The sequence below is a fragment of the Nematolebias whitei genome, chromosome 20 (genome assembly GCF_014905685.2).
Source record: "Nematolebias whitei isolate Nwh7 chromosome 20, NemWhi1, whole genome shotgun sequence".
Classification (NCBI taxonomy): domain Eukaryota; kingdom Metazoa; phylum Chordata; class Actinopteri; order Cyprinodontiformes; family Rivulidae; genus Nematolebias; species Nematolebias whitei.
In genome coordinates, this window is record NC_056517.1 from 25252880 (window position 1) to 25268422 (window position 15543).

General features: G+C 40.7%; 1 protein-coding gene across 1 annotated transcript in view; it reads right to left on the reverse strand.

Annotated features, from left to right (window-relative positions):
* Positions 1-15543, reverse strand: part of pou6f2 (POU class 6 homeobox 2) — a 95425-nt gene that overhangs the window by 32027 nt on the left and 47855 nt on the right. Inside the window, exon 5 of the mRNA XM_037694416.1 lies at positions 9992-10284. Coding sequence (XP_037550344.1) covers positions 9992-10284 — 293 coding nt within the window. The remainder of the gene's footprint in view (positions 1-9991; positions 10285-15543) is intronic.

A 15543-nucleotide genomic window follows, 5' to 3' on the forward strand; every position in this document is an offset into this window, starting at 1 on the left:
AGAGGCCACAGATCAACACGGAGATAATGCGATCTGCTCAGGCGAGCGCAGCCAGAATCTCTGAGAAAAACTGCTGTGCTTCGTGTCATTGTGAGTTACAGGCTGTTGGAGAAGGCTTCAGCTTTGTTTGAAATATTATTATCAAGTTTCATTTGATGATAGCCCTTCCAGATGCTATGTTATTCTGGTAAATCTAGGTTAAAAAGAGAGCTGGCTTTATTGCCAAATCTCTGCCACAGAATAATATGGATAGAAGGTGGAAGGAGAGCCAGGAATAAGGAGAGGCAAAGCTGTGCTCAACACCTAAACAGGTGATTTTCCGCCACGGTGACTCCTCTCAACACCTCGGCAGGAGGCACAAAATGACAGCGCTGGCCTAGTATTTGTACTGATTGCATGTGCTGGAGGAGATAAACAGTGATCTTCCAGTTTGTCGAGCCTGCATGTTAACTATTGTGTTTTTTATTCACCATTAAAAGGGCGTCAAGAGGATTTTTGGCAATTCAGACCTTTTTATCAACAAGCCTTTAACTGGTAAGATAACACAAAAACTATGAGTAACAAGGAATTTTGTTCATGTAAGAAAAAAGATTAGCAATTTGAAAGCTAAATTTAATCCAGAAGCAACATTTACCACTGCCCAAGCTTCCATTATATTATGTGACTTGATTCTGCCACCTTTGACTCTCTCTGACTGCTTTCACTCTTCCACTAGCCAAATACACCAGGCTACACAGGGATCAGCAAACATAAAATAAATATCTAACAAGAAAAAAAAAAGACTGAAAATTGTTAAAACTCAATGTGGGGGAGTCTAAATTCCACTAGGCTCTCCATCGCTGTTTGACGATGAGGGTCACGAGGTGCAGCAACCCATGAAATCTCAGGAATAAAAGGGAAAAACAGTGTCCCGGCAAACCATAGAGGAATCTTTGCAAACTAAAATAGTCTGACACAAACCAAATGGAGATTATTCTCGGTTGTGCTCTTTTCACGTGTCCATTCAAAACTTAATTGCTTTTTTTTTTTTTGGGGCCAAAAAAGAGCAAGCATAAACAGAGAAGCGGAAGAAACGGAGTAAATGCTCACCAAGGGGTTAAATTTGAAAAGGCTCAGGGTTTAAGGGCGAGTAAAACTAGTTTTTGCTCATTTTTAAGTCAACAGAATTAAAGTTGCATCTGATTTAAAAGGATAAATTATAAAAGACAAGAAGCAAAAGTTATTTTATCAAATTACACACAAAATGTTTGTTAATTGAAGATAAAGGCAGTTATCTTGGGTTAAACAAATGGCTGTGTTTGGAGAAATACAAGCTTTACTTGTCAAAATTGTGTCAAAGTGGACCCAACTGGGTAAATTAAGAGTCAATACCACTCTTGTTTCTGGATAAGAGGAATGTCTTTTATCTGGAACAACATGGATGCTTCCTTTGACCATCCCAGCCCACCCCCTCCGCCTCCTCCCTGCGTTTTTCCAACTCCGGAGTGAATGTAATCAGCTGTGACATGAGAAAACGCGTTCTCTGTCTGTCAGAACTCTGCTAGTCCTCTGCTGACAGTCCTCTACTGACTCTCCTCCTCCTCTTCTAAAATGACCTCCACTCCCCGCTTCTGACTGCCTCCCCCTCCTCACATCCTCTGTGCTTATGAACATCAAAAAACCATTAGGCCCTCCAAAACACCTCTGGTCCCTTGGTTGGTGGGGCTTCACACCGCCGTTGTGCACTCTGAGCCTTGTGCGCTCTGACTATTGCTCACCGATGGGCCTCGGCTCCAGACGTTGTGAAAAATAAAATTTAAAAAAAGAGCCATTCTTGAGAAAAAAATATTGTGAAGTGAAAGACGGATAGAACAACTGGGGCAGATAACACCCGATGAAATACAATAAAGCTGCACTGGGTGACAGTTGGACATTGAAATTGCTAAAGGCAGCGGAGGGATGGGATGGCAGAGGGTGTGGACGTGGAGGTGGCATGTCAGGTGCTAATGGAGTGATGTCATATGAAACTCCAGAATGACAGCTAGTTAACTGAGGAGGTTTGGCTGATCAAGTAAAATGCATTAGGGTGCAGGAAATGGCCATCATGGGCAGTCTAGATATGGCCACATCTAATGAGGCGAAATGCAAATGAAGAACAAAAAGAGTCATGAAAACGCTTAAATTAACTATAAAGGGATGATGGAGTGTGGGACAGTGGCCGTCAATCTCTCCACTCATTACCTTCATGTGAAATTAAGAGCAGCTTTAATCATTACATAAAATCTGCTCCAGCCCATTTGTTGATAATTGTAAGGAACAGCAGTTCAGAGCGAGTTCTTTATCATCAATCACCGCTGCAGTGTATTTCCGCTGCTTAGAGTAAAAATATACGTTGTACTACACTCTTTTAACACTATCCTCTTACAGAGGAATGATCTATAATATTTAGCCGTTTCCAGTTGTATTAAATCTGAACGTACTTGGTGATTAAGTATCTACAGAAAAGTGCTGACCATTTCAACCCCGTGAGGTGACATATTTGGCGCAGTTATTTTTGTACTACGTTGGTGCTGGGTTGCAAATCACGGCAGCAACCAGTGTTGCAGTAAATGTACTGCCCAAGCTATGATTATAAAGTAGATACGTTTTTAGCAGCAGTGAGAAAACTGATTAAATAAAAATCAGTAGAGTCTGGAGATCAAACTATGGGGAAAATATGAAGTGTAATAAGATTATAGCGTATAAACAAAAGACTTTTTACAGCCTCTGGATGATTATTATCTCAAATATTCAATATGTGATAAAACGTGGACCTTATTTCATCTGGGCTGATTACATCCCATTCCTTTTCATTTAGGTGGAAATGGCATCTCTTTTCACTCTGCTGTTGTTTGACATATAAATATAGCATTTGAATGACTTTAATATCCTCCTAATCAATGTCCAGTGATCTTTTGATGTCCTCAATTCAATATAGGAAGGGTCATCCATGCCGCAGCTTTATAAACACAATAAAGGTAAATGATTACTCCCCTCTGTGGTGTCCAAAAATACAGCCGGTAATGAAGAGAAATGGTGGAGTTTGAGGAGGAGCCCTGTCATGTGTCATTGGCCAACTCTAAGCCTTAAGATTAATCACAAAAGAGGGGCTCTGTGGCTAAGACATGGTCACTCTTGATCAATAAATCCACCCCCTCCCCTTCCTCCTCCTGCGCCTCTCTGCTTCACTGTCTTCCTCACTTTTCTCCAAAAACACAGCAACATTTGGCACAAGCTAAATCAGCATACAGAGAAAAGAGGAATTGATGAAATGTGAAGCTGTATATTTTTATCGATTACTTCAGTTTTGTCTTCAAACAGTTCTCTATTTGAGGAGATGACTTTGGGGAAAAAAATACTTTTTTTTTGCATTCTTTTTTGTTTTGGTTCTCATAATAAAACAAGTTCAATTTGAACATTTTAATGAAATAGCATAAAATCAATAATCGGGTGAAATATACAAGTCTTGTCATAAGCACAGAGCAAGAACCATTTCGAAGAATTTAAGTTAATGCAGCCTATAGTACAACACAAAATATATAGCAGAGCTAGCCTGAGTTTACACAACTAAAACATGGGTATTTCTGATAATATTCTCTCGGGACCACAAATGGGACTTTTGACTTGGTCTATGAGGAGGGCATAATGTAACAACATTGCATTAAAAGGGTCTTTTTACAGCGTGGCAGTGCAGCATGGCTCTGTTCCTTGTGTGAGCCCGGTGCTCTGTTTGCGGTCACTAATGGGCATCAGAAATTACAGGCAGTGGAATCGCGCCCCGCGGGGGGACTGGCCTCCTCAGCGGAGCGGAGCACTTAGATGGTGTCTGAAAGGCTGGTGGAGGAGAAAGGAGGGGGAACTCAATGTCACAGCCCTGCCTCATAATTAAAGAAACCCTATTTCTTATCCACTGTCAGGTGAGCCCTAGCTCCGTGCTCCATTTGAGGGCTCCCATGTGGGCGTCTAATGCAAGTTGCCCCCAGTGTGCATGTGGGCTGATCGGGGGAGCTTTGGCTTTCTGCTGGGTATCTGAGTTGGAAGCCCTCTGCCCATTTCCAAAGTAATGGAGCCAGGTTTAGAAGAATTGCAGACCTCGAAAAGTGAAGGAAATATCAAATCGGAGATTATTGAAAGCCCAACAAACCAAGAGAAGTCACAAAGTAAATGTAAGGTGCGATGTAGGTGTAATTTGAAAAGTGCAAGTGCCCTCACGGTTTTCCAAATGATTGTGGAAATATGGCAAATTTAAGTTTCTTATTTAGAAATTCAAGGTTCATCGTTGGCCCTTAAGTCTGTAGATTTCCTCCCCACCTAATCCCTCATTTCAAGTAAATAAAAGTAGTAGAGCTGTCATGGTCAGGTTGTTTTCCTCATCTAGCTCCCATGCTTTATAATTATTCATATAAAATGTGGTGGTGTTGATGGGCAACAGTCTTATTTTCTGCTTCAGTCAACAGTGCACATTTGTATTTCTAAATTGTGCAGCGCTTGTTATGTAAGGCAATTTTCTGCCTTCTTAAGAGCCAGATCTCCTGTGCATTAATAAGAGGCCGAGTTGAGCTGCTGAAGAGCTGAGGGCCTGTTCATGCTTTACACAGCCACAGCAGCTGCCTCGACACATATATATTTAAATATATAAATACATGCATGTCTTTAAGGGTTTTATTAGAAATGTGGGTTTAAAGCAGGTGTTATCCTAGATAATATTCAGGGGTGTGGGAATAACTTTGAATCACTCCCTAAAACAAAGTGAAACAATGTTAAAAGCACCAACAAAGTTCAATCAGGTCATCTGGATGGTTTCTTTTTTTTATGTTGTTGCTGAAACGTTTCATTCTTCATCCAAAGGACTTCATCAGTCCAATCATGTTTTGAACAACTTTGGCTATGGCTGCCTCACAGAATTTGACAGGGGGAAAGGTGAGCCCCAGAAAACAACTTGTCACCAGCAAACTGGTTGGTCCACTGTGAGTGTGCTGCTTGTGGGACTGAGTTTGTTGTGGCTCCTTGGACTGAAGAAGTCCTTTAGATGAAGGATGAAACATCTCAATAAAAAATAAACCATCCAGATGACCTGACTGAACTTTGTTGGATTTTTACCTGGATTATTGAGCATGAACTTTAAAATGTTAAAAGCAACTTTTCAAACGTTTTTGTGAATTGCTGATCTTTTAAATCTTCATTTTAAGCTAAATTATTATTTTTTTTACATCTGTACCTCATTGATTAGGCTTTCTAATAATCAAATCTCTTGAAATCACCTCACAGGAAGCATTTTCATCAAAAAACACAAAATACAATACCGTAATGATGTCATGTAGGCTTTCTTCCGACAACAGACTGCAGTGTTGATTTCTGAGGCATGAAACGAAAAATGGATTCTTTCCTTTCAACTTAAGTGATGCCATTTCCATTGACAAGCCGCAGTATGAGCCAGTGTGTCTACTTTTGAGCATGTCATTTTAATTTTGATTTAATATTGCACTGAACGGTGGTGGTCCGTTACGCTAAATTGAATGACGACCGAGCTGATCTAGAAAAATCAATTAATAGGCATGCGGGGCTCATTTACTGAGCATGTTATTATAATGGGAGAAACACCCACCACCCATAAAAAGAGACATTTGGAGGATATTGGACAGAGGGGATATTAATAGTCGTTGACATGAGTAAAAGTGCACTACAGCGGAAAACGGTGACATGAGTGTTTGACAGGAGCACAGCTGGAGACAAGTAGAGCTGGGTCTGAGATTCAAGGAGGACGATTAAGCCAACGAGGAGGGGAAGGAGGAGGAGTAGGAAGAGAAACAGGAAGATGGCAAAGAGGTGAAGAACGGCAGAGAGTGAAGACAGTCAGGCCTTTGAAAGGCCGCTGTGGTTGGCAGCAGCTGACCTTGGTGACGATGGGTTTGCACCAGAGGCTTCTAATGAAGGCTGATTGCTGGAGGACAGTGAGGGAGCTACAGGAAAAAGAGGAGGCAAAGGAGGGTGGGAGTGGTGCGAAAAGAGGGCAGGGAGAAAGAAAAGGATTGAGGAGAGACTTAGGTAATTGCAGCACTTGCGGATTGAGGCCCTGCAGTCCTGTGATGTCGGGGTGCAGTGGGGAAGAAGAGAGATGTCTGTGGACACTTTGGTGGTAAATTGTGGAGCACAGGGATACGAGGCAGCCCCCTAGGCTGCAATTACCCCTACGAGTGTGTGGATTGAGAGTGGACAGGCCCGGTGTGAGGCTTTGACAGCGATCAAGGAGACAACTGTGAAGAGGAGAGAGACAGACAGGAGAAGCCTGACAGACAAGGAAGACAGGACGCATCCACCTCCAGACCCCCAAAAACTAGCCAGCCAGACCCCTCACCAAGGTCAGAGTCTATTAGTGAACACACAACCTGCTGGTGACAAGACAGCTATGACAAGAACAGCAGAGCTGCAGACAATGCAGCTACTAGAGGAAGAAAGACATGATGTAGAAGAAAAAAGGGCAATAGAAGTGGCTAATTTGATCGGAGGGAAAAGAGAATATCTGGAGCTCCACTGGATGGTGCAGCAGGGTCATGGGGGGTTTGGCAAACATATTGAAATAAGAGATCTCATAGGCTGGCCTAAGCTTCCCATTGCCATGGATCAGTATGTACTGCCTCCCCTTTCCTTGCCTGAGCTGATGTAACTCAGTGGAGTGGCAAATTACACCAGACCTACAGCTGTAGCCCGACATTATGATTAATTTGATCAGTAATTTCTCCTGTTTTTCATTTTAATCGCCGCGACCATTCTGCTGTGGCAGGTCTTTCAGATCTAATTAAGATCAATTCCGGTGTAACAGACTTGGCACACATTTTCTCCGTCAAATCCCTGAGCTCTCCGGGCGTGGAGAAAACCCGCAGCTCTAATCAATCAACTTCCAGCAAAATTCAGCCGGCTCCTGCAATCAGCCCATTAACGCACTTAAGCAAATTTCATAATCCCCCACTACGCCCACCCCCTCCCTCTTGTCTATTTGTCATCACTTTGGTGGCTATTTCAGGCAGCTATACTCAGCATCCAATGGTTTTGTATATGTTAAAGAGCAGAAAGAGTATGGGAAGGCTAAAAAGGTTAATTCTTCCATTTAAGCAAATTAGCTGCTGTAACATAAAAGTTAACTACTGGCTCACGGTGGCATGATCTGTTGTGGTAAGATTTGTACTCCAACAAGGATTTAAGAGAGCAAGCTAATGAATTACACCCAAATTAAAAGCAGAAAAAACCACACAGGATGTAATGAACGCTCAGGATTTTCTCAGCATGAGTTTACAAAGAAGATCACACAGTTCCCATGAGAATTACAAAGAGACATTAATTGGAACATAATGTGTTTGTCTCTAAGTAGCTTGGCATTATATTTGCAGCAAATAGATGAATGGTTGAATGAGTCTACTTGTCTGGATAATGACAGCGAGAGAAAAAAGGGTGTTATCTGTCTAATGCTCATTGTATTATGGTAATTAGGACTCCACATTAGAGCACAAACCAGGTCCTCTGGGTAAAACGAGAACATCGGAAACACTCTCCTGATTCTTTAATTGCAACATTAAAAAGGCTGACAAACAATCCACATCTGTTTGTAACTAAATTTCTGATCAGGTATGTTTTTTTTTTATTTCAAAATGTCTGTGAATCAACCAATAAGGAGCTCAGGGGCTCTCAGATTAAAAATCCAATGATAAACCCAAACTATAGAATGAGACGGAGCCACCGTTTAAATCCTATTGTATCTTTGAGAGGGTGCTGAGGCCACAGCCTGTCCTTGAGAGAGCCCCTCGCTGGGTGACACGCACTTTGACAACCTCAGCAATGACCCAAAGAAACTAAACCCTTTACGACCATTCTGCCTTCCATGCACAAACACACACAATGCACTTTATAATCCTATTTGATGAGGCAATATCCTAATGATGCCTATTTGTCCTCTTAGGGGAGGTCACCATAATCACCTGCAGTGTTTCTTTTAAAAGTAGACAATTTATATAAAGCAAACAATCTCAGTAAATATTAATGCTATAAGCATGTTCTGAAAAAGAAGTACACATTTGCTGTTTGTTTCTGCATACAAGATTAATTTAACATCAGTTCTTTAAAAACTTACCAGATTTTGTAGCAGATCAAAGAGTTGGAGGTCAGAATTTAATTGTAAAGTATCAGCTTTCTTAGGCATCTGTGAGTAATCTTAAGGTGCCAATTTGTTTGTTGGTCAGTTTCTCTTGTATTTACAGTCAGGCTGGATAGTGTGTTTAGTGCGATGTAGCGGTTAGCCTTTGAAACCCATTAAATCCAAAGGCTGTTTTTCCTGCTGAGTCTCACTAGGCCATGACAGGGCCGGAGAGGGCTGCAAGGGGAAACAAATAGCCCAACTCATCCTGGCCATAAAGAAGCTCGCACCACAACCCAATAAGGGTCTGACGCTGATGAATGTGACCAGGGACAGAAAGGCGACCCTGGCCGGTTTCCACCAGAAATGAAACCACAGGGATATAAAATAGGTTATTATGGTCACACAGTGACAGGCAGACGCACAGAAGGGCAGAGATGGATGGACAGACAAAGTGACTAAAAAGAAGGTTGAGTAGGAAGAGCAGCAAAAATTAGGGGACTGATTACGCCTGGAAAGCTTGAGAAAAGTTCACCTCAGAAGGTACATCACATATATTTGTTGTGTGGATTGTTGTGTTTGAGTGAGGTTTTATTGACAAGATGCATATTTTAACAGCTCAAGTAAACAAGAAGGATCTGCTAGCCTCCATTTTTACATGTGCTTTTGATAAATCTATGCCAACGTCAACAAAAATCAAGCATTGTGTGCATGGGAGCACTGCACCTGCCCAAATAATACCACCAGCAATGACAATGCTCAGACGATCATACAGGTTTTTAATTTTTTTTTTCTTTTGAATGTAGCTAGTTTTAGCAATTAACATCAAAATAAGTATCGGAGGTCTTTGTGATTGTGGCAATATTAACAATTATTCTAGATTAAAAAAAAAAAATCATAAATGAGCAAAGGCTCTTTTGGGAGCTATTGATAACTGTGTAGTGGTGTCACTAAAGTGTTTAAAATATATATAATTTATAGAAAAAAAACTTTAAGAAATGTAAATATTTCTGGATGGAGTGGGATGTATGCACCAGTCATTCCCAGGAGGTGGATTAGAACTGGCACCCTCATTGTGACACATCTGAGTTTGTGGACTCACCGGTAGGCCTGTCATGATAAACAATAAATCAATTAATTGCATGATCAATGAAAATTATCGACCTCATTTTCATTTATAGGCTTTATCGTTTCTTTATGTCTCTCTCTCTCTACTGAAGACAAAAATCTCAACTCTGGTGCTCTTCACTGACCCCTCTCTTTCTCTTTAAAATCCATATTAATCATCCAAAATCGTGTTTTTGGATCATTAAAAGCAGCTAAGCTGAGAAGCTAAGCTACGAGCTAAGCTAACAGGCCGACCTCGGAGAAAAAACCTCTGTCTTGTCGAAGCTCCAATATTCACGGTTGAAACCTGTGCCTTCGTGTAAAAAGTTGTTTTTCTCTGCAAAAAGAAGCTGAGAACTTGTTTACTGATGTTTTATTAAAAACTTTGCGTGAAAAATGCTATGCTAAAGAGCTCAAACCAAACAGAGCGTCCACCATTTTGAGAACCAAAGAAAGACAGCCCATCTCACGTCAAGGGGCCTCCCTCACATGTTTCTTAAAGAGACACGCTGCTCGCTCCCTCACGATCCATCCTTCGGTTCAAACAGTCTTATACTGCCATCCGGTGGTTGAAAAAGGTTCTACACACAAAACAAATTATTCAACATTTCTTCCTAAATTTGACAATAATTACTAATTACTAATTATTGTCAAATTTCAAACAATATTATCGTTTGTCGCAATAATTTCTGAGAAAATTAATCGTCCAGCAAAATTTGTTATCGTGACAGGCTTACTCACCGGCAGAGGCATGGGAGGAGTGACAGGAGAGGGAAGGCTGCGAGCCGGCGACTGGTTCGGCCGATGCGGCGGGGACTGCTGCGGCTGTCCAGAGGTGGAGGAACAGGTGGAACCCGGAGACGGCACAGAGGTCTGCTGCTGACTGGGCGGGGTCATGTGATGCTGGGATGGCAGCTGGTTCTGTGCGTGCGGGTGGGTCTGTTGCTGATGGTGCTGCTGCTGCTGGTGGTGGTGCTGCTGCAGTTGCTGGAGCTGCTGCAGGTGCTGGAGCTGGGAGTTCAGTGATGAGGTAGCTGTTGATGAAAGAGCAGGAAAACAAACACAAACAAGTTTTTGAGCGACAGTCTGACAACAAGTGCTTTAGCAAGTCCTCATTATTTGAAGAATGTTCTAACACCTCAGACAGGAAAATCATGCACATGTGGAGGTGTGGACAGCACAAGGTGAACACAGAGACACATGTAAATTGCACAGAGCCACAACAAGGTCCTCCAGGGTTTTTAGGCTGCATGATAGAGTCGATGAATTCAATTTAGCAAGTTGGAGGACAAAGCTATCTAGCCTGACTGATATAACTACTTTCTCTGGAGCCAAAAGTCATCATTGTTACTTGGAGAATGACAGAATCTTTGCTTTAATGGCTTAAAATCTCATAAGAAAGGCACATCCATCTTCTCAAGAAGAGATCAGAAATAAGCCCATTAACTAATTGGATCCAATAATGGCATGCCATTAGAAACTCATTTCTACATTTAAATGCTTTTAATTTTTTTTAGTAAAAAAAAAAGTTAGCACTCAACAGCTACATCACATAATACCTGTAAAAAGCCAGAATGGACATCCACGTGTAAAATACAATAAAATCAGAAACCTCTTGGTGATCATGTTCTTCAAACTCAAGGTCATTTCCATGGCAGCTAATCAAAAACATCTGAAAGCAGAATTTGCTAAATTTTCAATAAACTGAAGCAAATTCTGTGTTTGAACATCAGAAAAAGCCATCACAGAACAAAACTCGTATATTTACTCAAGGCTTCAGTTGTTAATTAATAAAAGACAAATTGTACAAAAACAAACAAAATATTCCATTAATTCAACATGACCTTCATACCTCTTCTGAAAAAGAAAAGCGCTTAATAGTTCCCTAACAGTGATTGAGGTTAAAATATATATTTTCACTTGTATACACGTTCAAAGATTTTTTTTTTAACTAAATAAAATATCCAGGGACTTTTAAATTTACATAAAACATTCACAAAATGACAATTAATTTGTATTTTACCATTTAAATTTGATATTCACACTACAATAAATTAAACAGATAATCAATCAGTTTCTGTAGATTGTAAGAAAATACAAACTTTAGGGAGAACAAAAAGTATTTTATCTCAAATTTATCTTCACTACATATAGACTATCTCTAATTTCCGTTTTCACAACTCTCGTTAAAATCCTTCACACAAACAGTTTTATTCCTGATCATATTACTAGTAATACATTTAGGCAAAAATGCAGAGCAATATCAGTGTAAGTGTACAGAAAGTCTAGAGGAAGTGATTTTTTTCTATTTAGTTCAATGAAAATAGGTCTATGTTATCATAAAATTGAGAAAAGTAGATTTAGTGAACAAATAAAAGTTTAAAACTTGCCAAAATTACTATAAAAATGGATGAATTTGGCATTCCTTAATGCTTCTAATGCATCACTTCTTAAAATATTAATAAAAAATGACAAAAGTATTTCCAGTAAAAAAAATTGACCAAATGAAGTGTGTCATGACACATTTCTTCAGGATATTGTCTATAATGTAAGGGTGAAGGATCATAACTAAACCTCTAATTCAGTTTTTTATTAAAATAAAAGCACCACAGCTCTCACACAGTGACTGCTGCACATAAGCACCAGCTCCGCCTGACGACCCAGAAAGGCAAACCGGGTACAGAAAATGAATGGATGGATTAAAATAAAAACTTAACAACAGACAGTGGATAAGTGCTTGTGAACATTTATTGATAAAGCAGCCCTGTAACTATGAACAGTGAACAGACATGCTATACATACAGAATCAATGCACTTAAATAATTTAGGTAGGCTTGTCTCATAAAAGATGAATAAAACATCAGAGAAGACAAGTCTTTGATTAGTGAGGTCACTTCTGCTGCGCGACAGGCGGGGATGAACATTTGATGAAGATCTGATCAACCTCTTCTTTTCCTCACGCTGCAGCTCAGCCAAAGGAAGCCGGCATCTCTTGGACAGTAAACAGCACACTTTTATATTTCTTCTACATCCTGACACATTGACACCTCTCACACCCCCACCATGAATTATATATTAACTGTGCAAACGGCAAGAGTCCAATTCTCACTTAAAATGTTGGAGCAAGTTGTCTTGGTGTGGCTCTGAGCCACCGACACGACCGGCTCTCCTTCCTTTGCAACTTCGCGACGACAAAATGTTGAAGCCCATTTAAAGATGGAATAAAAGGCAGCGAGGATGGAGAAAACAAAAAGGGGGTAAAATGAGATTTCTGTCAAAAAATTATTGAAACCAGACGGAGATCAAAGACGACTGAAGAATTTCCTCCGGCACCAACCATTACGCTGAGGAACAAGAGGCACAACAAAAGAATATGAGGCAAAAGAAAACAAATACAGAGGGAATATGGAAGAAGCCCCATGTGGCCTTATTATAAGGGCTACACTGCAGGTAACTATATTCTTTAACAGCAGTGCTTTATAAATTCTGTCATCTTGTTAAGACTGTCAGGACCACTGACCCTCCATTCCTTTCTAACTGGGCAACTGGTATTCTGAGCTCATTCTTTTAACCACAGTTGTCCGATTGCTCTGGTTGAGCACATAATCAAAACCGCTTGTCTCAGCTAATTGTTTGTGCTTCTTCCTCCAGCAGACACAGCACTGAGGATGAGAGCGGGAGCTACACTTATGATGGAGAGAGGGCAGGAGGGTGCTGTGTTCCTATAGTGCTCATTATATCTCCCACTACCTCTTTGTTGCGTTTCATATTCACCAGTACTTGTCTACTGCGATGCAAGCGCTGCTCCCACTTAGTCATCATGCCTGAGGGGTGGAAGAGCGAGGGATTCTCCTGCACTGTTGCCACAAATTGCCGTATTTAATGTTTATAATGAGGAATGAGCTCGAGCGAGTTGCTAAGATCCAATACATCCTGAAAGGTGGCATTTTGTGCGTCATTTAAATATTTACCAAGAATGATCTGAGACTGGGTAATGTCAGCACACAAGTGTAAGGTCTTTGTTCTCTCTGCTTTGAGAAACTTTTGCCATATCTCCTTCAGAGCCTCTGTTTTTTCTGTCGTGCGACAGAAGAAATCAACTGTTATCTTCAACTGTCCCGGCCTCAGGTTCTGAAGTGCTGGAGGATGAGAAAAGGACTGATTGTTAGAGGTTGAAAAGCTAGGTCAAAGCTGGCTTGTTCGTCAGACAAAATACTATTTTTGTTTCCTGTGCAGCTGAGGAGGGAGGTGGGATGGTGGGGGCTCTCCCATTACCCGCGCTCTCTCAGTATTTGCACCACCCCACTCTTGTAGAGCACTTCCTGTTTCCTCTGGGGTTCATTCAAAACTTGTTTTCTTGTTTTCCTTACAGTGCACAACACCTGTATTTACAATTACTGCCTTTGAGTTATATTGGTGGGCGGGCATGTTTGATAACTAATGTAGTCAGTGCAAAAACCCAAAGATAAAAATTATGTTTAAAGTGCATTTGAGTCAACTAATAACTCATCTTAGTTTTAACTATAGTTTAAAGCCAACTTTTAAGCAAGAACTATATGCCACTTTACTTTTTACAGCCGGCAATCATGTCATGTCTGACTTAAAATGCCAAGTTTTGGGGCAGATTGTGATCATCTTTTGCTTTGACTACTGCAATGTTGCTCTGGAATATTACCCAGAATGCAATGATGCAACAGTCCTGAAGGTAGTGGTTCATCTGTTACTGTCTATAAAGTCAACAACACTCCATCAATCACTGATCTGAACTAACTACCACAATCAAAGTCAAGAAATTGAAGCTTGTCCACAGTAGAAAAGTAGTGTTTCCACACAGGTAAACTCAAAAAGCTCTCGCAAAGTTCACAGGTCATCTGGATGGTTTGTTTTTTTGTTGAGATGTTTTATCCTTCATCCAAAGGACTTCATCAATCTGAGGAGCCACAAACAAATTGTGTCCCACAAGCAGCACACTCACATAGTGGACCAAGCAGTTTGCTGGTGATAAGATGGTTTCTGGGGCCCGCCCTCACCTCGTCGACTCCTCTCAGGCAGCCATAGGTAACGTGGTTCAAGACATCGAAATTCATGCTCAATAATCCAGGTACAAAATCCAACAAAGTTCAGTCAGGTCATCTGGACGGTTTCTTTTTTTGTTGAGACATTTCGTCTGACAATGACTGAGAGGTCCATAGTTGGTCAACCATGGGAATGTGCTGCTTGTGAGACAGTTTGTTTGTGGCTCCTCAGCTTGATGAAGTCCTTTGGAAGAAGGATGAAACGTCTCAACAAAAAAAAAGAAACCGTCCAGATGACCTGACTGAATTTTATTGATTTTTTTTTACCTGTATTATTGATTATAAGCCTTTATATCTAAAAGCTTTTTTTGTTTAACAATTTTAAGAATGTCACATTGTTTTTTATTCAAGTACCAAAACTGTTGAGCTGGAATGTTCAAACAAGCAAGCATATACATATTGTCAAAATAAGGATGTGGTCATCCATCCATCCATTAATCCATCCATCCATCCATCCATTATCTTTACCCGCTTCTTCCCTTTTGGGTTGCGGGGGTCACCAGTGCCCATGTCTAGTGATGGGTGGGGTACACCCTGGACAGGTCTCCAGTCCATCACAGGAACACAGAGACAAATGAGACAAACAACCATTCACTCTCTTACTCACACCTAGGGACAATTTAGAGTTACCAAACAGCCTAACATTATTATTATTAATATTTTTTTTACTTTTAGTAATACAAACCAGATTCCAAAAAAGTTGGGACACTAAACAAATTGTGAATAAAAACTGAATGCAATGATGTGGAGGTGCCAACATCTAATATTTTATTCAGAATAGAACACAAATCACAGATCAAAAGTTTAAACTGAGAGAATGTATCATTTTAAGGGAAAAATCTGTTGTTTCCAAATTTCATGGCGTAAACAAATCCCAAAAAAGTTGGGACAAGTCCATTTTTACCACTGTGTGGCATCCCCCCTTCTTCTTACAACACTCAACAGACGTCTGGGGACAGAGGAGACCAGTTTCTCAAGTTTAGAAATAGGAATGCTCTCCAATTCATGTCTAATACAGGCCTCTAACTGTTAATCGTCTTGGGCCTTCTTTGTCGCACCTTCCTCTTTATGATGCGCCAAATGTTCTCTATAGGTGAAAGATCTGGACTGCAGGCTGGCCATTTCATTACCCGGATCCTTCTCCTACGTAGCCATGATGTTGTGATTGCTGCAGAATGTGGTCTGGCATTATCGTGTTGAAAAATGCAGGGTCTTCCC